At 40.3% G+C, this 22,996-nt stretch overlaps 1 protein-coding gene across 13 annotated transcripts in view; it reads right to left on the bottom strand.

The window, feature by feature from the left end:
* The window catches only part of CUL2 (cullin 2), a 103,121-nt gene that overhangs the window by 34,270 nt on the left and 45,855 nt on the right, over nucleotides 1-22,996 (bottom strand). For 7 of the 13 annotated variants that reach the window (XM_008162928.4, XM_005291001.5, XM_065586776.1 and 4 more), the window contains exons 7-16: nucleotides 14,808-14,904; nucleotides 14,601-14,711; nucleotides 13,043-13,205; nucleotides 9,707-9,831; nucleotides 7,843-7,950; nucleotides 6,213-6,272; nucleotides 5,708-5,836; nucleotides 5,477-5,563; nucleotides 4,746-4,898; nucleotides 4,208-4,285 (exon numbers count right to left, since the gene is read on the bottom strand). In XM_008162928.4, coding sequence (XP_008161150.1) covers nucleotides 4,208-4,285; nucleotides 4,746-4,898; nucleotides 5,477-5,563; nucleotides 5,708-5,836; nucleotides 6,213-6,272; nucleotides 7,843-7,950; nucleotides 9,707-9,831; nucleotides 13,043-13,205; nucleotides 14,601-14,711; nucleotides 14,808-14,904 — 1,111 coding nt within the window. Of the gene's footprint in view, nucleotides 1-4,207; nucleotides 4,286-4,745; nucleotides 4,899-5,476; nucleotides 5,564-5,707; nucleotides 5,837-6,212; nucleotides 6,273-7,842; nucleotides 7,951-9,706; nucleotides 9,832-13,042; nucleotides 13,206-14,600; nucleotides 14,712-14,807; nucleotides 14,905-20,058; nucleotides 20,146-22,996 lie in introns of all 13 variants that reach the window. The other 6 variants (XM_065586770.1, XM_065586769.1, XM_065586768.1 and 3 more) reach the window with 1 other exon arrangement.

Here is a 22,996-nt window from a genome sequence, read left to right as displayed (position 1 = left end):
TGCCAGAGAGCCTTAACGGGCTCCATGATTGCCTCATTAAGGGGAAGAGCCACTCCAGAGGGGCCTGCCACTGCCAAAATGTCCAGAAGGCCATGTGCGGTCTCTGCCACCACCTCGGCCTGGATGCTCAAATTCAAGGCCACCTGCTTTAATAAGTCCTGGTGGGCCTTGGGGTCATCCTGGGGTGGGGATACCCTGGTAGCCACCAGCGCCTCACCTAGGGAAGAAGAGGAGGAGGCAGGTAAGGACTCTGCTCTTTCCTCTATGTCAGCAGTGACCTGAGGGACATGCTCCAGCAGCTTGGTACCGGGCTCAGTACTGGGCTCAACAGCAGAGTCCAAGTCTGGTGTCTTGCAGCACGGAATCAGAGGTGCCCTACCCTCTGAGGCTACCGAATAAGAATGCCTTGAGATGGTGCCCTGGCCTGGCAGAAACCCCAATAGGTTCCAAAAAGGCTACTGCATCGGTGCCTGTCCCCGTTGTCCACGTGTTCGAAGACACCACTGCACTAGATGGCCCAGTAATTGTAGGACTGGCGCGGGGACTAGCATGGGCGGTCCCAGCAGTGGGAAAAATAGGACCTCACCTCCGACCCCGATGACGAAGATGAGCCAAGATGAGGGGACCATGGAGGTGCAGATCCTCCCAGTGCCAGTGAGCAGTTCTGTGGGGACACCCAGGGTGAGGCAAGTAGAGGGGGTTTACCCCTGGAGAGTGGTCTCAGTGCCATTTGGAGACTGGGGGAGGGTTCTTTGCCACTCGACAACACTGAGTCCTGGATGTCAGGGGATCCTGGTACCGGCAGCATGAGCAAGTCCCTAGCTGCCACATACATCTCCAGAGTGGACAGTACAGCAAACTGTCTGGTACGCTGCCTGCTGGAGGATGGTGCATCCCTCGACGGGGTATGTGGAACAAGAGTCGGTGCCAGTGCTGATGGTGGGGGCTGCAGCAGTGCCAGAGAGGCAAATCGGCATGACATGAGTCTCGCACTATTCCTGTCCCCTTGCCTGCTCCCTTTCGGTATCCGGGAGCAACTTTTGTCTCAGTACCTGTGGTGCCTCTTCTTGGGCAAGGAGGAGCAGTGCCGAGAGACTATATTGGCGGGAGACGCACTCCATACCAACTCAGAGGTATTCGATGCAGAGTTTGATTGCAGCTCCGATGCTGGCCTCAGGGCTGCCTTCATCAGGAGGACCTTCAGTCTCGTTGCCTGGTCTTTCTGGGTGCGGGGCTTGAACTCACTGCAGATCTGACAGCGATCCTTCCTGTGAGCTTCCCCTAAATACTTTAGGCAACTGGAGTGCAGGTCGTTCAATGGCATCGACTTGCTACAGGAAGAGCAAGACAAGCCTCTTCAATAAGTCTAGAGGTGTTCGATTACAAAAGATTACTAAAACTATTTTCAAACTAACCAGCTACTATAACTATATATACACACACGCAACAAATGAGAGGAAACCACTGGAAAAGATTGCCAAAGCAACGAGGGAAGTTCCAGCAACCATTACGGGTGGTAAGAAGGAACTGAAGGGTGTGAGCTCAGCAGTGCCCCTTATACCTGGCGCTATTAGCGCACAGTACCAGGGGGTGCTAGAGCCAACCTGACAAATACCACTAAGGGAAAAATATTCCAGCAACTGTGCTCAGGGCACACACACCCCTACATTGGAATGGACACGTGCAAGCACTCAAAGAACATAGATTTAGTCTCTCCTTGATGGGCAGACGTGGGGTGTGAGCCAACCACTCTTCATTGTTGCTTGACAGAAGCATGGGGTTTGAAAGCCTGCACTTCTGGAAAGAGCATCTAGAATAGTAACCTCTAAAGAGAGTAAAGATACTTCGAGTGAAAGGCAAATCTGCCTAAATCTGGTTTGGGGATTTTTTCCTTGTTCACCCAAGGAAACTCAAGCTCATTCAGATCTCAGGATTCCTCAATGGTGATGTATAGGATCTCCTCCAAAGAACATACCACCTGTGAAGTGAGCCTGAATCATGGTCAATTGAAATATTGTTTATATGTGGAACACAGCACAGAACTCAAATAGCATATATCATCATAGAGACCTTTAAGAAACGTTTTACCTACATTTTACTGAAGGCTTTTAGGTAAGACAGTGAGGCTCTAGAAGTAACCAGACATATTGTGGCTTTGATCTGGGCTGTGGAACAGCAATCCTAATTCCTTGAAAATGGATTCAAGCTTTCAGTATCAAAGGTCTCGAGGGGTGGGCAACATGCTTCAGGTAGCATCCCTATTGGCTTTATTTTCAGAGGCCCGGGGAAACAGGGAAAAAAGAAAATTTTCAAGCCTTTAATGACAAGACACCAACTAAGGTAAGGTGCTCAGTTCATATCTGAATCTAACTCACAAAAGCTTACAACCTTCTGAGGTTTTAGTCTTTTTCCCCCAGACATTTTTGCTTTTGAATCTCTGGAGAAGTGTGGTGCGTACTAAAGGAGAAGGCCCTTGAAAACCCAGAGGAACAGTGTCCAGAAATTAAAAAGAATCCTGGCAGGACCTTACACTGGAGAGTCCTGGGAAATAGGGAAAAACATTGCCTTTGCCCAAAAACATAACTAAGGTAGCCATTAATTCATATATCCAATTCCTGTCACTGTACTATCTGAGGAACATGGGGGCTCAAGAACCTGGAGCACAATAAAAATTCTTGGGAAGAGGAAAAGAAAGGCAGTGCTAAAAGGGAGCAGACAGAAGCCCAAGGCAATGAAGAAGGAATCAGACCATTATTTAAAAAGAGAATCAAAAACGAAGGAATTCCAGAAGTGGAGTAGGGACTACTTGACTCTTCCTTAGTCTTGCCCTCACGGGACATCTTTGGAATCATTGCTGAGTGGGGGTGTTGCTAGTTTAGCAAGCTGAGGCATAGCTGTTGACAGCATAGGAAAAAGGAGCATAATATGGGTGCAAGTGGTGAAGAAGTGGACTGGCAAAGCTGCTTTCATTGGCTAACAGTGGAGACCTTTTGTGGGTGGGTATTTCTGTTGGTGGATCTTAAGGCCAGTGAGGGAAGAAAGACACAAAAGGAAGAGCATAAAAATGTTCCCATTTAATAACAGTAGTAAAAGGGGCCTCCTAATAGGTCTGAGGGAGAAAGCTGCTGCAGAAGCCGTGTAACTAGGAGCATGTTGAGGAGCCACCTTCTAATAAAAGGTGGTATATTCACCTCCAAGAATCTTCTAGAGAGAACTGCATCAGTTATAACAGCCATGGGGTGGGACTTCCCAGCAGTGCCAGGATTGGTGGAATGAGCGTATGAGAATATTTTCTTGTTTGATGTATTACAAGATTTAATATTGCTTAATACACTAAAGTTGAAATTGGAATATTTCATTAAAACACTTTAAACACTTTTATTGAGTAGCAAAAAGACATTTTACAGCAAATATAGATGTTTTCCATTAGACATCAATTTAAGATTATATCCTGAAAGTGTACATGTACACTTCTATAGAATTCAGTACATCTGATAACGTCAAAATATTTTTCATTTCTATATGCTTTCTTTCCAATGAGCTTCACAACCCACATACATGTTGACAGAGGTCAACATAAGATATTTTGTATATTTTAAATATATACAGGGTACATAACACTAGAATTTAGAATACAAGAATGTAATAAAAATACAGGGCCTCTGAAATGATGCCACTTCTAGGACAAAAAGCAAATCATACAGCATTCTGAATGCCAATAGCGGTGGATGGAGATTTTTGGACAAAGGCAAGGAGCACAGGGCAAACCCATACTGTTCTGAAAAGTGAAAGAAGAGCTTTCATGCAGAACAGTCAGAATCTTGGTTTTCAAGGGCTCCTCTGAATCACAGGACAAGATACTTACGTGTGCTGTTAAGATTTGACATTAGAAAAGATCATCTTTTCCCCTTGAATATAAGAAATCAGCATTTGAGCTCAGAGACATGTACCTATAAATTTCAACTTTTTGAAGAGCTAGAGGGGCACAGCTAAAATTTGAAAACTTGGAATTTAAAAAAAAAAAATCAGAATTCCATCTGGGGAACCCATTCACATTTCAGATAACTGGGGAGCTTGGATAACCGTGGTTTACGTATACATCTGACAGACACAGTGGCCTCACAATAACAATTATCAGCTTTTTGTTTGAGATTTTAATGAAGTATTATTAAATTTGCTACAAATTTGCAAGAAACTACTAACCTACCATCTGTACACTTTTTTCCAGTTCCTGAGGAATTGCAAATGTTGATGAAGGAGCCTGAGTTAGAGGCCATGCGCCAGCCTGGAAGGGGGGTGGGGGTGGGAGAGAGAAAAAAATTAGCATTCCAACATGTTAAACATGTTAAAATGAGCTCCAAGGAGCATATACACTAAACAAAATCTTCCTCTTAAGAAATGGTCCTATAGTTCAAGTCAAGATATAAGACATACGAGTTAGAAAAGGAGTTGTATGATTCACTAAAATGCATTCGGCTGTGATGCCTTTGCTCTAGGTAAGAAAACTGTTAAGGCCTTTGTTTCTATCTTACCATTATGCAGTATAGAGAGTAGACTATCTTTCAAAAAAGCGAGGAATAATAGGCTGTTTTATATCATCAGGATTGTTAAACAGTGATATCAAATTTATAAGTTGTCAATTTCAGTCTGAGAAATATTCATATTAGTTAGATTTTAGATAATAGTTTATTTGTTATGGAAATACAATATAAACAATTGAACAGCAATAATTTATTCATTAGTACCTGTAGAACATATATCTGAAAACTAATTCCCAAATCTATAATGGCATCCTGGTTTTTGATAAAGTTGTTGAATTTATTGTTGAGATCAGCGCTAACGCTCATGTCTGTATACATTCGATGGAGCTTGCTGGTAAACTCATAACCACAGGCTTGCTGTAATGAAATATTTAAATACATATCATAGGTAAGGTAATTATTTTAATATATTAGACACATTTATTTAAAAAAAATAAATTATGAATACATCCACAAAACAGTACTGATTTACAGATTTCTATATTGCTAATGCCATCATCTATAGTCAATATTGCCTTCATATGTAAAATTATAGAACCTGTCTTAAGAGGGTTGCTTTTCTACACAATTTATTTCTAAAAATTGTCCATGCCCAATACTAACTTACAAAACTGAAAATTTCGAATGGACTGCCTTAGTTTTGCTCACTGACTGGTATTGATTATGGAATTATGGATTAAGTGGCACATTTTATACAACTTCCCAAAATAAGGAACTACTTATAATATTTGGGGTTTTCCAAGTAATGGGTTTTGCGTGTATCAGTACATGAATTCAGAACAGATGACGTTGCAATTCTTAATATCACCTACTGGCAACAGGAGCACCAATTGCTAAATTAATTTTGGCACCCTTTGCTGACCCCTCTTAAACAAGACATGCTTCAACAGTTATTACTGCTATTTATATTATTTTGAAATAATAGTTCATATTACCTTTAGTTTATTAATCATGGCTTCTTCTGAGTCCATAGACATAGATAAACCATGAATTAATCGTTTTGCCAACATTCTGGCATAGAACTGTATGAAACAAAACAAGGTAAGCAAAATATTTTCTCAGCTGTGAGGATTTTTTTAAAAAATAATGTGAACACAAACATCCAATGTAAAGCTTTTTAGATAAATTACATTTTTGTTTAACATTTACTAAAAATTGGAGGTTACCTTCTGGAAAACGTCTTTGTCATCAATGTATTTGAAAACAGTAATGAAACTTGTAAGTTTATCTTCTACTTCATTCTCTGTCATTCCTTTGGCTGATTTCTTCAGCAAGTTGTCACAATACTTGGCCAGCTCAAGTAAAAAAAAACAAAAAGCAAAACAAAATCTACTTGTCAAGCTAGAGAACAACAGTGTTTGAAAGTATTTGCAACTATTAAATATGGGTTAAAACATGACTGACAGAGCTCAGATTACAAATGACACAAACAAGAGACAAAGGGCCATATTTTGAAACAAAAACATGTAAAATTGTGTGCCCAGAACATGCACATTTTGTGTGGGTTAAATAGGTTAAATGCTTATTTTTAAAAAAGATTTTTGAAGATGATTCAGTAAGTGAAAATTATTTTAATTTGGCGACCACCATGTGTTAATAATGACTGGTTTGAGGGTTTGGGTTTTTGTTTTAAACTACTACAACTATTACAGCACAATATTTGTTACTTACCAGCTCAGGTGCTTTGCAGATCGACTTGGGTTCCCTATAGTTTACTACTGATGTTAGAGCCTATGTAGAAATACACAATAAAGAAAAATTTTAAGAAATACTTTAACTTTTGCTTTGGTGATTTATATAGAGGTATGAAGACATTGCAAGTTCTTCAGGGCAAAGACTATCCTAAAAAAAGACAAACATAGAACAGAAAAATGGACAAGAAGAGGGAGATAATGATTGACACACAATGTGAAACAGTATACGATGAGCAAATCATAAGCGGTGATATTTATTAAGTGAGACTGTGGAAGGACCAAAGGGGAGGAGTAAATAGCACAGGTGAGCAAGTCAGCTTTGGAAAGCAAGGTCACAGAATTGTTTTGATTAGGAAAGCAAAGGAGGAGAGAGGATGCAAGGTGAAGAGGAAGAAAGATGTTCCAAAAATAGAGAGCAGGATGAACAAACATGAGCGCGGGAGAACACAAAGGGAGCAGTGGGGAGTGAAAAGAGAGAGCAAATTAGATACAAGAAGCAGTGGCAAAGCCTTAAGTTAGTAGCATATGTCTGAACTTCAGGGGGAGACTGCAGACTGTAAAAGTATCTCAGCATCTAAAGGACTATGGGGAGAAGCGGAAGAGGCATATCTTTGAAACATTATGGTAAAGATGAGATCTGGAGAGAGTCTGAATGTGAGGGAGAAGAAAAGGGAATTAATGATAACTCAGAATCAGGGCATAAGTGATGAAAAGAGTAACAGAGTTGTGAACATTAGTATTCTGAAGAGCGGTTCATATTTAAGTCTTACTGAAATAATTGCAACACAATTTGAGTATATGCAAAACCAAAAAAAACACAATACACCAGTTTCTGTGAACTACATATACATTCAAGGATTTTTGAGTCACAAGTTCTTTTCCAAAGAAATCAAGCAGAAGGGCTTCACTGAGGCTCTCTACTCCTGTGTTTTTAGTGTTTTTCAGGAGTTTGGAGTTTGGTTTTTTTCCCTTATAGGCTCCACAGGACATAGTGCTGAACATCAGCACATTGCTGAATCACATGATGTCCTTGGAGGAGAGGGGTTACAGAGGCCTTCTCTGGAAGGAACCTTGTCTATACTCTGTATATGTAGATATGGGATTTTAAGCTTCAAAATTCAACAAACATTTAATGGACATATGATATAGGCAATATTTATCACCACAGATAACCATTAACTTTCTATATTACATTATGAAGCTTAAAGCGAAAACTCATCTGTACAGGAATATGGTCAAACCTGTAACTCCTCTGCACAGTGCAGCATGTGGTTCAGCAACATCCTGATACATGGCTACAAACTCCTGAAAAGCCTTGTATTAACAAAATATATGATGTGACAAAAATGGACAAAACTCCTAGAAGCTCAAATTTGAGTACCAATGGTTGGAAAAAACGTGACTGTTTCCTTTGTACACAGGATCTGTTTTTGTGAGTACTAAATTACTTAAGTTTTTTTTCCTTTGCTTTAAAACAAGAGAACTCCATGAGAGTTCCCTCCAAGCTATTGTTTTATTGTTGAACAACGAACTCTACTACACTCTGGTGAAAAAAAAAAGGATTACATATTCTGGAGTGCAGTGTTTATTATATTGTGAAAAATTACCTTGTCAAGGGCACTCATAAAGTGCTGGTCACCATTCAAAACGGTGTTGATAAGTTGAACAAATTTACTATGTACTTCCAAAACTGACTCCACAAACTGAGTTGGCATCTAAAAATACACAATACAGAAAACAGGTTTATCAAAAAATTCAATAGCTATACAAAAATGTAAAAAATTAATATAAATAGATTGTCATGGTTATTCTGGAGGAAGATTATCACCAAAAATCAAAGTCACTAACAAGTAACTGAGTCTTTGGGTAGGTCTACACTTACCTACGGGTCCGGCGGTAAGCAATCGATCTTCTGGGATCGATTTATCGCATCTTGTCTAGACGCGATAATCGATCCCGGATCGATCCCGGAAGTGCTTGCCGTCGACACCGGTACTCCAGCTCTGCGAGAGGAGTACGCGGCATTGACGGGGGAGCCTGCCTGCCGCGTCTGGACCCGTGGTAAGTTTGAACTAAGGTACTTCGAATTCAGCTACGTTATTAACGTAGCTGAATTTGCGTACCTTAGTTCGAAGTGGGGGGTTAGTGTGGACCAGGCCTAAAAGACAGTTTCTCTTGCATATTCACATTAGTAGGATGCAGCCATGGCACTGTTGAGTTTTGGGAATGGCCTGGAGAAGATGTTCCCTTAGACCTAAGCACCAAAACATGGCATGAAATGTGGAACCAATCTTTCAGAATTAAGATTATAAGTGGATGTCAACCCCAAGCCTCTCTTCTAAACCAGGGGTTCCCAAACTGTGAAACACATACCAATGCTGGTATATGAGCTTGATGCTTCATCCGTTCACTTCACAACAAATTTTTTAAGAAAGTTACGTTTAACCCTATAAAGTTTAGGAGCAGCTGCTCTAAATCCTAAAATCTTTGGGCAGTACTCTGAAGAAGAGTATAATGTGAATATGCAAATGCAATGTTTGAGAAACCAGAGTCATTAAAATAAGTCAGCTTTCTTCTTCAAGGTAGCATCTGCATATTGACACTTGAGAGTCTAAACAACAGTACCACCTTCTAGAAAAGTGGGCTGAGAGTTCTAATTTAAAAAAGTATGACAGGAACTGCCCTCCAAAAGCGAACATCAGATCTAGATGCCAAGTTGAAAGTAGTGCTGTATAAACATGTGAACAGAACTGCAGGTGGAAGCCCTGCTTTTCTACAACAGCAGTGCCACAAGCACATTCCACATGTGGATATAAGAAGCGAGTACTTAAAAAAAATGAACTAATCAAATCAGGTTTAACAAAAACATTTTAGCAGAACAACTGAATAGTCAAAGTACTTTCAGAAATTCTGATGCAAATGTGGGACTATGCAGCTGTACAGCTGCTACTATACAGCAACTAAGTGAAAAAGACTTTCCTGGTACTAGCACAGGATGCCCATACTTACAAATAAATAACATTTAATCAAACCAAGTGATATTTTTGTTTCCTAATGAACCAAAACAGCCCATTAACAACCGTCTAGGAACAAAATTTAGCAGAACAAGAGCACCTTTTAACAGCAGAAGGCCATTTGTCATGACGACTTTACACAATTATTAAAAAAATATTGATCAAGTTGATCCAGCAAGAAGAAATTAAAAAGCCTGAATTGATGCATTACACAATTGAGAGATGATCAAAAACTGCAATTTGTGCACAAAGTTCCAAATCTATTTAAAATAAACAAGATTTAAAAAAATAACAATGGTTAATAGGGTGTTTTATAAGTTACAACATGATACTGATGTTTCTGTTCAATGCCACCACTCGTCTGTAGGCAATAAACTAAATCAGCCTAGGGAAGAAAACAAAGATTTCATCAGGAATGTAATAGGATAGGTTAACTCAGCTGCCACAGGAAACTTACATTTTCCTGAGAAAGATTGCTGGTTGCTCTAAGGCCCTCATCATGGATATGGTTTTGTAGTTCCTGAATCATATGAGGTAAACCACTTGACACAGCACGAAGCAGAGTGTACATATTTGCCATGTCTGCAATAAAGACATACTTTTTACACAATATATTTCAAAAATCCACTACTCTAAATTAACATTTACTTAGCACCATAAATCTGCATGGATCTTTACCAAAATTAAAATTAAATGGTCCTTTTCCTTGAAAAATCTTATGAAATAAATAATCTAAATATTGAACTAAAGATGTCATAACTATAAAGGGAAGGGTAACAGCCCTCTTGTGTACAATACTATAAAATCCCTCCTGGCCAGAGACTCCAAAATCCTTTTACCTGTAAAGAGTTAAGAAGCTCAGGTAACCTGGCTGACATCTGACCCAAAGGACCAATAAGGGGACAAGATACTTTCAAATCTTGGTGCGGGGAAGGCTTTTGTTTGTGCTCTTTGTTTTGGGGGTTGTTCGCTCTTGGGACTGAGAGGGACCAGACATCAATCCAGGCTCTCCAAATCTTTCTGAACAAGTCTCTCATATTTCAAACTTGTAAGTAAACAGCCAGGCAAGGCGTGTTAGTTTTCATCTTTGTTTTCTCAACTTGTAAATGTACCTTTTTGCTAGAGTGTTTATCTCTGTTTGCTGTAACTTTGAACCTAAGGCTAGAGGGGATTCCTCTGGGCTCTTTAAGTTTGATTACCCTGTAAAGTTATTTTCCCTCCTGATTTTACAGAGATGATTTTTACCTTTTTCTTTAATTAAAAGCCTTCTTTTTAAGAACCTGATTGATTTTTTCCTTGTTTTTAGATCCAAGGGGGTTGGATCTTGATCCATCAGGAGTTGGTGGGAGAAAGGAGGGGGGATGGTTAATTTCTCCTTGTTTTAAGATCCAAGGGGTTTGGATCTGTATTCACCAGGGAATTGGTGAAGAGTCTCTCAAGGCTACGCAGGGAAGGGAATTAGCACTTTGGGAATGGTGGCAGCGGACCAGATCTAAGCTGGTAGTTAAGCTTAGAAGTTCATGCAGGCCCCCACATTTGTACCCTAAAGTTCAGAGTGGGGAAGCAGCCTGGACAAAAGATAAAGCGAAAAGCAGGAAAAGGAAGGATGACGGTTGAAACACGTATCAATTTTCACCTGGTAATTGATGGAGTTACAACCAATCTGCACTTCACATATTGCTAAATTGAAAGAGTTCCAAATAGGAGTGGAGTGACAAGAGGTAGTGCCCCAGTAGGAAAAAGGTAGAACACCACTGGACTAATTTATTTCCTATCTTCTATCTTCCTAGAGCTCCATGTCAGCAGGTAACAGGTGGCAAATGACAAGAGAGCTCTGGAGTCCTCTGCTAGACTTTTCCCACTTTGCTCCACATCAGCTTAGAAAACTTTTAAAATATCTAAGTGATTGTTTCCTAGGAGACAGCAAAAGGAGTCTACCATCCAATAGAAAAACCTGATTAAAGAAAATGTGATATAAAATACCGAACTTTAATCCTGAAAATGTGTAGCTCGGAATATTTGTGATAGGAATGCTGCTTTATCCCTCTCTCCTCTTGGTGAGTTATTACAAGCCAGTGTCAAGGAACACAAAACAAATTAAGAGATAGAAATTCATATTTCTGCATCCCAGACACAGACTTACAGTAGAATGAATGTGTCCAGCAATTCCTACTTTACATAAACAAGCAAGGAATATAATAAATCTCCAGAAGAATTATTTATAAATATCCATCAGCATCCACACAGGATGTAGTGAGGCCATCTTAAGTTCCCACCCCATCTTTACAGAATTAGAAGCCTAAAGTAACACCACCATCAGGTGTCAAGGAAATAGATATTTCATTGGATGAACAAGAATCTGACTAGCAGTAAACACTGCTTCTACAAGATTCTAGCAACAAAGGTACATCTCCCAATAGTGGGAAATGTGCAAAGGCCACTCAAAGAAGAAATAATCTGAAGAGCACATAGTAAGAGGCAGGATAAACTTTATAAGTGGGCTGCTACAAGAAAAAAAGGAGTTTGGATTTTTCCCATGCCTTGAAAGGTGCTTACTACTTTGAGATACACTGGGTCCTTTCAGTAGCTATCTGCTTAGCAAGAAGACCAAGGTCGGGGTAGAAAGCATCCGGAGATTGCAGTCTAGGAAAGTTTGAGATTGGGGGAATTTCCTTGGTCACATGTAAAAAGGCAGATGTACCAACACGTAGGAGCAGTAGGGTTATCTGAGACTTGTTCTTCCTCATTTCCAAAGAAAGCTGGAACCATGAGAAACTAGTACTGTTTGGAAATGCATAAATAAAAGTAATATGGGAACTAAACCTTACAAGTTATGCTATTTTAAGCAGAGACTGGGTAGGTAGATAGGGAAGGAGAATATTGGAATTTGTCCAGGACACTGAGGAACTAGTTCAGGGGTGGGCAAACTACGGCCTACGGGCCGGATACGGCCTGGGGGGGTTGCCCCCCGTGGCGCTGCAGGCCCCGCGCCGCGCTTCAGAAGCGGCCTGCACCACTTCTCTGCGGCCCCCGGGCAAGGGTGCAGAGGGCTCCGTGCGTTGCCCATGCCACCAGGCACCGCCCCCCGCAGCTCCCATTGGCCAGGAACAGGGAACTGCGGCCAATGGGAGCTTCGGGGGAGGTACCTGGAGGTGCGGCAAGGGCAGCGCATACAGATCCCTCCACCCCCCCCCCCTCCTCCAGGGGCCACAGCGCTTCCTGGAGCGGTGCGGGGCCGGGGACAGGGCAGGCATGCAGGGAGCCTGCCCTAGCCTCGGTGCGCGCCGCTGCGGCGCCAGGCTGGAGCCCAAACCCATCCTGCACCCTGCCCTAAGCCTCCTGCCTGCACCTCACACCCCTCCTGCACCCCAACAACCCCCTGCCCTGAGCCCCCTGCCGCACCCCTCCTACACCCCAACAACTCCCTGCCCTGAGCCTCCTTCCTGCAGTCCGCACCCCTCCTGCACCCCTGCTTTGAGCCCCCTTCTACACTCCGCACCCCTCCTGCACCCCAACCCCCTTCCCTGAGCCCCCTCATACATCCCACACTCTCCTCTGCCCCAATCCCTTGCCCTGAGCCCCCTCATATACCCCGCACCCTCTCCCACACCCCAACCCCCTGCCCCGGCCCTGCAAACAATTTCCCCACCCAGATGTGGCCCTCGGCCCAAAAAGTTTGCTCACCCCTGCACTAGTTCAATGCTAATGCAGAGGGAAGAGTTCTATCTGTTTAAATCATCAATTGCAAAGCAAAACAACATACACAACACATTTAATATTTTGTGAGACTTACCACTTCTTTTCTCTTGTCTGATGATATTATGGCATTCTGCATGCAGAAACTGCAAGTGATCAGCTACCATTCGCTGCTGGCATTCATGAATTACTTTATCATATGAGCTGGGGTGTAAGTACTTCCGACATCGCATTTCTTCATCTTTTAATCTACCTAAAACCTATAGGCAAAGTTTCAAGCTATAGAACAGATAAATACTACAGAACAGTTTAGGAGAGGAAAGGAGAATTGAGTATGATTTGAGAATTTAAGTAGGAAGAAGGCAAACTTGAATTTGTGCATGACACTGAGGCATTAGTTCAATGCTAATTCAGAGAGAAGAGTGCTACCTACTGAATCATTAACTTTATTTCTTGCATTAATTCCTGTTTGCACTGGTGACTCAACTACTGACTAGGCCCAAATCTCATTATAGTTTATGAGATCTAACACTGCTGACCATGCTCCTCCTCTTGCAATTTTATTCTGTCTTGGCTTCTGTGACCCTGTTCTCTCATGGTTCTCATCCAACCTCTCTTATTGCTCTTTCAGCATGTTCTGCCGAGGTTCCTCCTCATCCCCTTTCCAACTTTCTGCGGGAGTTCCAGAGAGCTCTGCCCTTGGTCCCCTTCTCTTCTCCCTCTTATATCTGGGTAATTTCATACACAAAATACATTCAACTACCATCTCAGAATCTCTCCTCGTGGATGTCTAGCCATCAGCTGAAGGTTTACATGGCTAAAATTAAGCTATTAATATGCTCCTCTCCTCCCTCACAGTCACCTCCTTCCTCATTCTCTCTGGGCAACACTAACTTTCTGCCTGTAACTCAGGCCCATAACCTGGGCATTATTACACTCTTGAAAATTACTACACTAGGATTGCGATTCGCTGAATTGAAGTTATTTTTAAAATCTAGGATTACACATTATCCACATTTATCAGTTAATCAGAGTATAATGTCTGTAAAGTTTGAAACCAAAAAGCAATATAAAGGGCTTGGGTAGTAATATTTACTTAGATTACCCATAACAAAAATTCATAACCACCCCAGAGCAACAAGAAAGCACAAAGATGTATACAGCAAAACAGGTAATAAAATAAACATGATAGAGATAGAAGACAATTAAAAAGGGGAAATAATTATGGAACAACTTTCTGCAGTGCAGACAGCTAGTAAATTCCTCATTTTTTATCTTGTCAGCCAATTTATGTTCTTTAAATACAATTCATTTCATAAGCTGTTTAACAAGGTTTCTGGAAAGCCTATCTCCCATCCTTAAGATATCTATGTTCACTCTGTAAAAGTACACCATATGTGTGTTCTCATTGGCCAAGGCAAAGAGACAGAATTGTAGAAACTAACATGTCTTCAAAATAAAAACCACCTATTTTTCATTTTGAGTGCATGGAGTTGTACCACCAGGAGGAAAATTAGTACAAAAATCTTTCCCTTCTAAAATAATTAACATTTTAACATATTCTATTGTATAAAAAGTAATTAACTTGTTCTGTATTCTGCCTTTACATTTTATATACACACACAATAGATGCACGTCAAAGTTGGGCTTCTTACCTTTTCCATATACTGAGAGCAGTTTGACTCTTGCAATAAGTTTGAAGCTTCTTGTTTATAATACTCCCCTGTTTCATTCAGAAAAGGACACTCAAAAATTTCCTGATAAAACTAAATCAAGAAAGTCTAATCAAGGACAAATAATACAAGGTATTAAAGTATTAAAATTCACAATTAAAAATACACCAAGCAATCATGCATTTTTACCTTTAGGGGGAATTTTTTCTTATACTGTTCAACATGAACAAAGGAGTTAATAACCCCATGGATTACTTTCTGGTTTGGGTCTTCTCCACAGCGATCACTGAAATAGGCAAAAACAAATATGCATTACTAAGAAACGTATGACTACTAAGAAAGACATGAGACATGGAACCCCTTGACATTGGATGGAAGATCTTCCAGTTATTGTTTTTGTTTAAATTAACCAAAGATAAAAATTTATAAAGATGAATCTTATATGATATACCAGTGAACACTGATTCAATTTATCTCCCTCTCATTCCATGAAGACTACAGAAATGGTGATGCATAAGTCTTTGCCAGCCTCCACAGAACAAGTACTGAGTAAGTACTGAGCACATTAACAATACTAGAAGTTACATCAGTGTGCTACTCAAGTCAATGAACTCCAGCTTGTTAAGAAGTAGGTACGTAAGTAAGTAAAATCCATTTATTCCTGTCTGAATACTGGTGACATCTTAGAAATTTTGGAAGCCTTTTTGATCCATCACTCACTTGCACAGTAAGCAACTGATCTCCCAATGATAGGCCGCACACAATTTATTTATCTCTATGCTGGTCGTTCCTTACTACAAATGACCCACCACCACTCCTTCCATGATAAATGTCTCCAGATTATTCTCTCTCTATACCAGCTGTGGCCCAAGTATGTAAGCTTGCACTTGCTGATTTCTCTCCAATAATATTTCCAACGTATTTTTTCTTTTTCCCATCCAGGAGATACAAGTGTCTTCACCAGCACCACATCTCAAAGGCTTCAGTTTTCTTCTTGTCAGCAGCATTTGTTCTCCAGGATTCCACTCATAAGTAGTGATGGAGAAATCTTAAGCTTTTCACCCGTTGAACCTTTGTACATTCCAAGATGCCGTGGTCTTTCCACACTTTCGTAAGGAAGACCATGGCTGAGCAAGCCATCCCTGGTGATCTAATTTTTTTTTGGTGTAGACTCCTTCATTAGATAAATCTAATTATCTGGGATCACCTATCTGCTGCCTCTACCACTAGACCATTAAATTGTCACGTCCACTTGCATCCTGTTATTGTTTCAACATAAATCCACTTAGTTTTCACCACATTCAGAAATAATACATATTTCTCACTAGCAGTTTTTACTGACTTCTACATTCATTGCATCGATGGTTGCAGCGAAGAGCATCATACTTGAAGTTAGTTAAGAAGTGTCCACCAACAGAAATCCCAGCTCCTTCCTCTTTATCAAAAACTTCCAGGGCTTCTCACAAAATAAATTCTCCATACATGTTCATTCTTTTATTCATAGATTTTAGGACTGTAAGGGACCTCGAGAGGTCATCCCACATGGCAGGACCAAATACTGTCTAGACCATCCCTGATAGACATTTATCTAACCTACTCTTAAATATCTCCAGAGATGGAGATTCCACAACCTCCCTAGGCAATTTATTCCAGTGTTTAACCACCCTGACAGTTAGGAACTTTTTCCTCATGTCCAACCTAGACCTCTCTTGCTGCAGTTTAAGCCCATTGCTTCTTGTTCTATCCTTAGAGGCTAAGGTGAACAAGTATTCTCCCTCCTCCTTAGGACACCCTTTTAGATACCTGAAAACTGCTATCATGTCCCCTCTCAGTCTTCTCTTTTCCAAACTAAACAAACCCAATTCCTTCAGCCTTCCTTCATAGGTCATGTTCTCAAGACCTTTAATCATTCTTGTTGCTCTTCTCTGGACCCTTTCCAATTTCTCCACATCTTTTTTGAAATGCGGTGCCCAGAACTGGACACAATACTCCAGCTGAGGCCTAACCAGAGCAGAGTAGAGCGGAAGAATGACTTCTTGTGTCTTGCTCACAACACACCTGTTAATGCATCCCAGAATCATGTTTGCTTTTTTTGCAACAGCATCACACTGTGGATTCATATTTAGCTTGTGGTCCACTATAACCCCTAGATCCCTTTCTGCCGTACTCCTTCCTAGACAGTCTCTTCCCATTCTGTATGTGTGAGCACTTTGCATTTGTCTTTGTCAAACTTCATCCTGTTTAACTCTGTCCATTTCTCCAATTTGTCCAAATCATTTTGAATTATGACCCTGTCCTCCAAAGCAGTTGCAATCCTTCCGAGTTTGGTATCATCCGCAAACTTAATAAGCGTACTTTCTATGCCAATATCTAAGTCGTTAATGAAGATATTGAACAGAGCCGGTCCCAAAACAGACCCCTGCGGAACCCCACTCGTTATGCCTTTCCAGCAGGATTGGGAACCATTAATAACAACTCTCTGAGTACGGTTATCCAGCCAGTTATGCACCCACCTTATAGTAGCCCCATCTAAATTGTATTTGCCTAGTTTATCGATAAGAATATCATGCGAGACCGTATCAAATGCCTTACTAAAGTCTAGGTATACCACATCCACAGCTTCTCCCTTATACACAAGACTCATTATCCTATCAAAGAAAGCTATCAGATTGGTTTGACATGATTTGTTCTTTACAAATCCATGCTGGCTGTTCCCTATCACCTTACCACCTTCCAAGTGTTTGTAGATGATTTCCTTAATTACTTGCTCCATTATCTTCCCTGGCACAGAAGTTAAACTAACTTGTTTGTAGTTTCCTGGGTTGTTTTTATTTCCCTTTTTATAGATGGGCACTATATTTGCCCTTTTTCAGTCTTCTGGAATCTCTCCCGTCTCCCATGATTTTCCAAAGATAATAGCTAGAGGCTCAGATACCTCCTCTATTAGCTCCTTGAGTATTCTAGGATGCATTTCATCAGGCCCGGGTGACTTGCAGGCATCTAACTTTTCTAAGTGATTTTTAACTTGTTCTTTTTTTATTTTATCTGCTAAACCTACCCCCTTCCCATTAAGAACAGGAGTACTTGTGGCACCTTAGAGACTAACAAATTTATTAGAGCATAAGCTTTGGTGGGCTACAGCCCACTTCTTCAGATGCATATAGACTATATGCATGGGCTGTAGCCCACGAAAGCTTATGCTCTAATAAATTTGTTAGTCTCTAAGGTGCCACAAGTACTCCTGTTCTTTTTGCAGATACAGACTAACATGGCTGCTACTCTGAAACCCCTTCCCATTAGCAGTCACTATGTTAGGCATTCCTTCAGACTTCTCAGTGAAGACCAAAACAAAGAAGTCATTAGGCATCTCTACTGTTTCCAAGTTTCCTGTTACTGTTTCTCCCTCTTCACTAAGCAGTGGGCCTACCCTGTCTTTGGTCTTCCTCTTGCTTCTAATGTATTGATAAAAAGTCTTCTTGTTTCCCTTTATTCCCGTAGCTAGTTTGAGCTCATTTTGTGCCTTTGCCTTTCTAATCTTGCCCCTGCATTCCTGTGTTGTTTGCCTATATTCATCCTTTGTAATCTGTCCTAGTTTCCATTTTTTATATGACTCCTTTTTATTTTTTAGATCATGCAAGATCTCGTGGTTAAGCCAAGGTGGTCTTTTGCCACATTTTCTATCTTTCCTAACCAGCGGAATAGCTTGCTTTTGGGCCCTTAATAGTATCCCTTTGAAAAACTGCCAACTATCCTCAGTTGTTTTTCCCCTCAGTCTTGATTCCCATGGGACCTTACCTATCAGCTCTCTGAGCTTACCAAAATCTGCCTTCCTGAAATCCATTGTCTCTATTTTTGCTGTTCTCCCTTCTACTCTTCCTTAGAATTGCAAACTCTATGATTTCATGATCACTTTCACCCAAGCTGCCTTCTACTTTCAAATTCTCAACGAGTTCCTCCCTATTTGTTAAAATCAAGTCTAGAGTACTCACTCTTTCACTACAGGTATGCTATTATGTAAGTATTTCAAACATGACCAAAGGACCGTATTGCAAAGATAATACGTTTTGGCTCACAAAAACTAAGGAGAAAATATTCTAATAGGTAAATGAACTCTATTGAGGTCTCCTCATATTTCAAGCTACTTCAGAAGTTTAAATTTTTATTTTTTTTAAATAAGATTATGTTTAAAAACAAACATCTTTATATATAGATATAAAAAATGATTTTTCAGAAAATGACAATGCCCACTACAGTACTTTAGAACAGTAGTTTTCTAACAGGCACTTTATAAGTTCCTCATTTTAAGATGAGCACATATAAAACTTATTTCTGAGCAGGATAATCTTGCTACAGATTATTTTGTTAATATATTTATTGATAGAACTATGTGGAAAACTTCATCACCATGCATTTATCTGATACATCAGATGGCCTGTCAGTCAAATAAGCAGCCTATAGATACCACAAGACTGATACATTTGAACTTGCCAACCCCTCCACGCTTTAATTTTTTAAAATCAAATACGAAAAACTGCACAACTTTTAAAGTAGAACACAATGAAACTCACGTCAACCACACTATTATGTCATTTTAATAACTAAATTATAGCGGTGGAATGACAAGACAGCAGTATATTGCACACTGCACAACTGTGACCAATACACACATTTAAGGTTCAAGATACAGCAGTAAAAACATAGGCTTTCCTTGCAAGGACAGCATATGTTTACATTAGATGGCCTTCAAAATAAATGTACTGTAGTGTTAATTCTTTAAGTAACCAGAAAGAATGCTGGAACAAATTTCCAATTACTACTTCAGATCCAAAGTTCTGTTAATAAATGTGGTTAAAAAGCTCTTTTAAAAAAATTGATCCAGGATCTTCGCACACAGTATCTTATTCTTAAGTACATATTCCGATTCACATCTGCTTGTTGAGTAGGAATTTGTGTGTGCACTAATGCCAATATTCAACATTGCAAAACAAACCAACTACTAAAGAGCAAATTATGTTGCAAATTTTGTGAACTACAAAATATATTACTAGTTTGCAATGATTATGAAAGTATACCATCAGGAAGAACTCAGTTTGATTTTTGAACAAGCTGTGCTTTAAGAAAAGCTTTAAGATTTGTTAACTAGTAAAATTTGATATGGAAGTCATTGAGAATATGAAAGACTAAAATGCCATTTTTACATTTTTTTTCTGAGTGCTACTGAATTTAATAGATTTTCTTTTTACAATGGATAATATGAACACCTCAACACTGTTAGTAATTTCATAGCTAGTAAAGAAACCAGTTAACTATGTGGGTTTAATAGAAAAATCTGTAACCTAGTTTTAGACAGTTTCTACTAATTACTGTCATTTGAACTAGCACTTCAATCCTTTTCAAATTATTTCTGTGTTTAGGTATTTCATACTTGAATTTTCCTCACAATTCATGATCTTGTCTGCTTCCTGCTGTATTCAAACACAAATGCAAAAGTTGACATTCAGCTTGCCTTGTAGAAGTAAAGCTTGGGCTAGAGGGGGGAACAAAGTGTGTTATATTCAGGATTATTTTTAAGTCTCCTAATTATATTTTGCTGTCTTCTTGCTTTAAAACTAATACACATTTACAGGCTTATTTTTAAGTATAACTTAAGACTAATAACTGTCATTTGTACTTAAAGGCATAACTATAAATGTGTTTAAGATTTTAGTCAGAGGCCTTTATTAAAAAAATTCCAATTCAATTGTTCAGTTAGTATTGCACCAAAAAAAACCTTTCAAAACACTATGTTATGGAAAAATAACTACTTGACAATCTAGTAATAAAAACCATTTCCAACATATCAACAGTTTCAGTGAAATATAGGAGATATTCTCCTTTATTACCAGCTTTCAAGCTACAAAGAACTTTTCCTCAGGTCTAGGAAAGGTACTCAGAGTGTCAGAGCTAAATACAAGGTCAAACAAATAGTTTATCCTAAGTAGATAACCCATATTCTAAAGGGACAATTCAAGCTGAAGTGGTCCATTAACACCCCTGTGTTTATGGGAGGGGGGGAGGAGATTTAATGGGTTACAGATTGTTGTTTTATAAACCATAAATCCAGTGTCTTTATTAAGACCATGATTTTTAGTGTCTAGCAAAGTTATGAATTTAAGCTCTTAGGCTCATCTTTTCAAGTTGTTATGCAGGTTTCCTTTGCAGATGAGGACTGATAGGTCAGATATAGAGATTGCTTTGTGAAAAGTGTTCAGCCACAGGTGATACGGTGTGTTTTTCTCTTTTATCATTTTCCTGTGTAAGTTCATTCGTGAGCACAGTGACTGTCTGGTTTCATCCATATAGTTGCTATTGGGGCATTTAGTGCACTGGATGAGGTACTCCACATGTTGTGATAGGCATATGTAGGACCCATGAATCTTGAAAGGTGTGATGTGGCAGAGGTGGATCATTGTAGCAGTGGAGATATGTCTTCAGGTTTTGCATCTGTTGCTTTTGCAAGATCTGGTGCCACTTTGAGTTGGTGTGTCCTGGTCTGTGGAGAACTTGCTTCTGATGAGCTTGGAGAGGTTGGCAGGTTGTTTGAAGGCCAGAAGAGGGGGTTCAGGAAAGATTTTGTTCGGGATGGGGTCCCCATTCAGTATGGGCTGGAGTTGTTTGATAATACCCCATATGGGTTCCAGTGTGGAGTGGCAAGTGACAACTACGCGTGTGCGGTTGGGGGTGTGGGGGAGGGGATTTATTTATGTACTGAAGTAGGTTCTCTTGGGGTATCTGGGTGGCCCATTACATAATGTGATCTACTTCTCTGATGGAATGTCTTTGTTGGGTGAAGGTGATTTTGTGTATGTTAAGGTGTATATCCCAGACTTCTTCCTTAGAGAATATTCTGTAGTATTTGCGTGGCTGGCTGTAGATAACAGATTTCTTCGTTTGTTTGGGGTGGTTAACAGATATATGAAGTTAAGTGTGGTGATCTGTGAATTTCTTGTATGTAGTTGTCTGTAGAGTTCTATAGTTGAAACTGATTATGGTGTCCAGCAAGTTGATACTAGTGTGGGAGTGTTCCAGAGAGAGTTTGGATGGGCAGTGGTTGCTGAAGTTGTGGAGGAAATCTATGAGGGAGCATAAGTCGTCTGTGCAGAGGATGAAAATATTGAATCTCCGGTGTATCATTGGTTTTGTGGTGCATTTGTGCAGTAATTCTTCTTCAACATGGCCCATGAAGAGGTTGGTATATTCAGGAGCCATCCTAGTACCTATGGCAGTTTGACGCAGTGTTTGTTGTTGAATGTAAAATAGATGAGTTTGGCATGTGTTTTTGGGTAGGTATCTGAGGAGTGTCCATTGTCTTGTAAATATTTGAAACAGGCACCCATGCCATCATTGTTAGGGATTCTGGTATCTAGGGAAATTATGTCTATGGTAGCAAAGATGGTATTCTGAGGATCACACTAACTCAAAGTGTCACAACACCCTGCCAAAACAACAGATGCAAAACCTGAAGACATATCTCCACTGCTACTATGATCAACACCCCACATATCACACCTTTCAAGACCTATGGTTCCTACAGATACCGATCACAACGTGTGGTGTACCTCATCCAGTGCACTATATGTCCCAATAACTACTGTGTGGGTAAAACCAGAAAGGCAATCAGGAGAGTCTTGAATGAACTCACACAGGAAAATGATAAAAGAGATCACCTGTGGCTGAACACTTTTCACAAAGCGATCTCTCTATATATGATCTATCAGTCCTCATCCACAAAGGAAACCTGCACAACACTTTCAAAAGATGTGCCTGGGAGCTTAAATTCATAACTTTGCTAGACACTAACAATCACGGTCTTAATAAAGTCACTGAATTTATGACTTATGACAACAATCTGCAACCCACTAAACCCCGTTTGTCTTATGACTCCAGGGGCGTTGTGACGTAGTGGGGATTTTCCCTTGTTACGTTATATGTGAGCCATACTGTTTTGCATGAATGCTGTATGTGCCTCAGTTTCCCTGTGTATTGCACCAATGTCTAAGTGGTGGGAATATGGATGTGTGACTTTTGTGGCAGCTGCTCCAGCTGCCTGCATGGATGCTACGGCCGCCACTTCATAACCTCAGACCCAGGAGGGGGATGCGACCAGGTGACTCTTGGCCCAGGATGTGAGACAAATGCCAGAGGAGGAACAACGGGCAGGGCAGGGGCCAGGCAGCTGGAAGCAAGTCAGTCTCAGCTGGCTGGGGCACAGGAGACTCCCCCCCCCAAGATGGTCTTGGCTGAAAGTCACTGATTTCTGTGCTAATAAGTTCTGTCCTACACTGTTTTCCTGTCGACTAATAAACCCTGTTTTATCTGCTGGCTGAGAGTCACGTATG

The sequence above is a fragment of the Chrysemys picta genome, chromosome 2 (genome assembly GCF_011386835.1).
Source record: "Chrysemys picta bellii isolate R12L10 chromosome 2, ASM1138683v2, whole genome shotgun sequence".
In the NCBI taxonomy this organism is placed as follows: Eukaryota; Metazoa; Chordata; order Testudines; family Emydidae; genus Chrysemys; species Chrysemys picta.
This window is presented reverse-complemented; position numbering and strand designations above follow the sequence as displayed.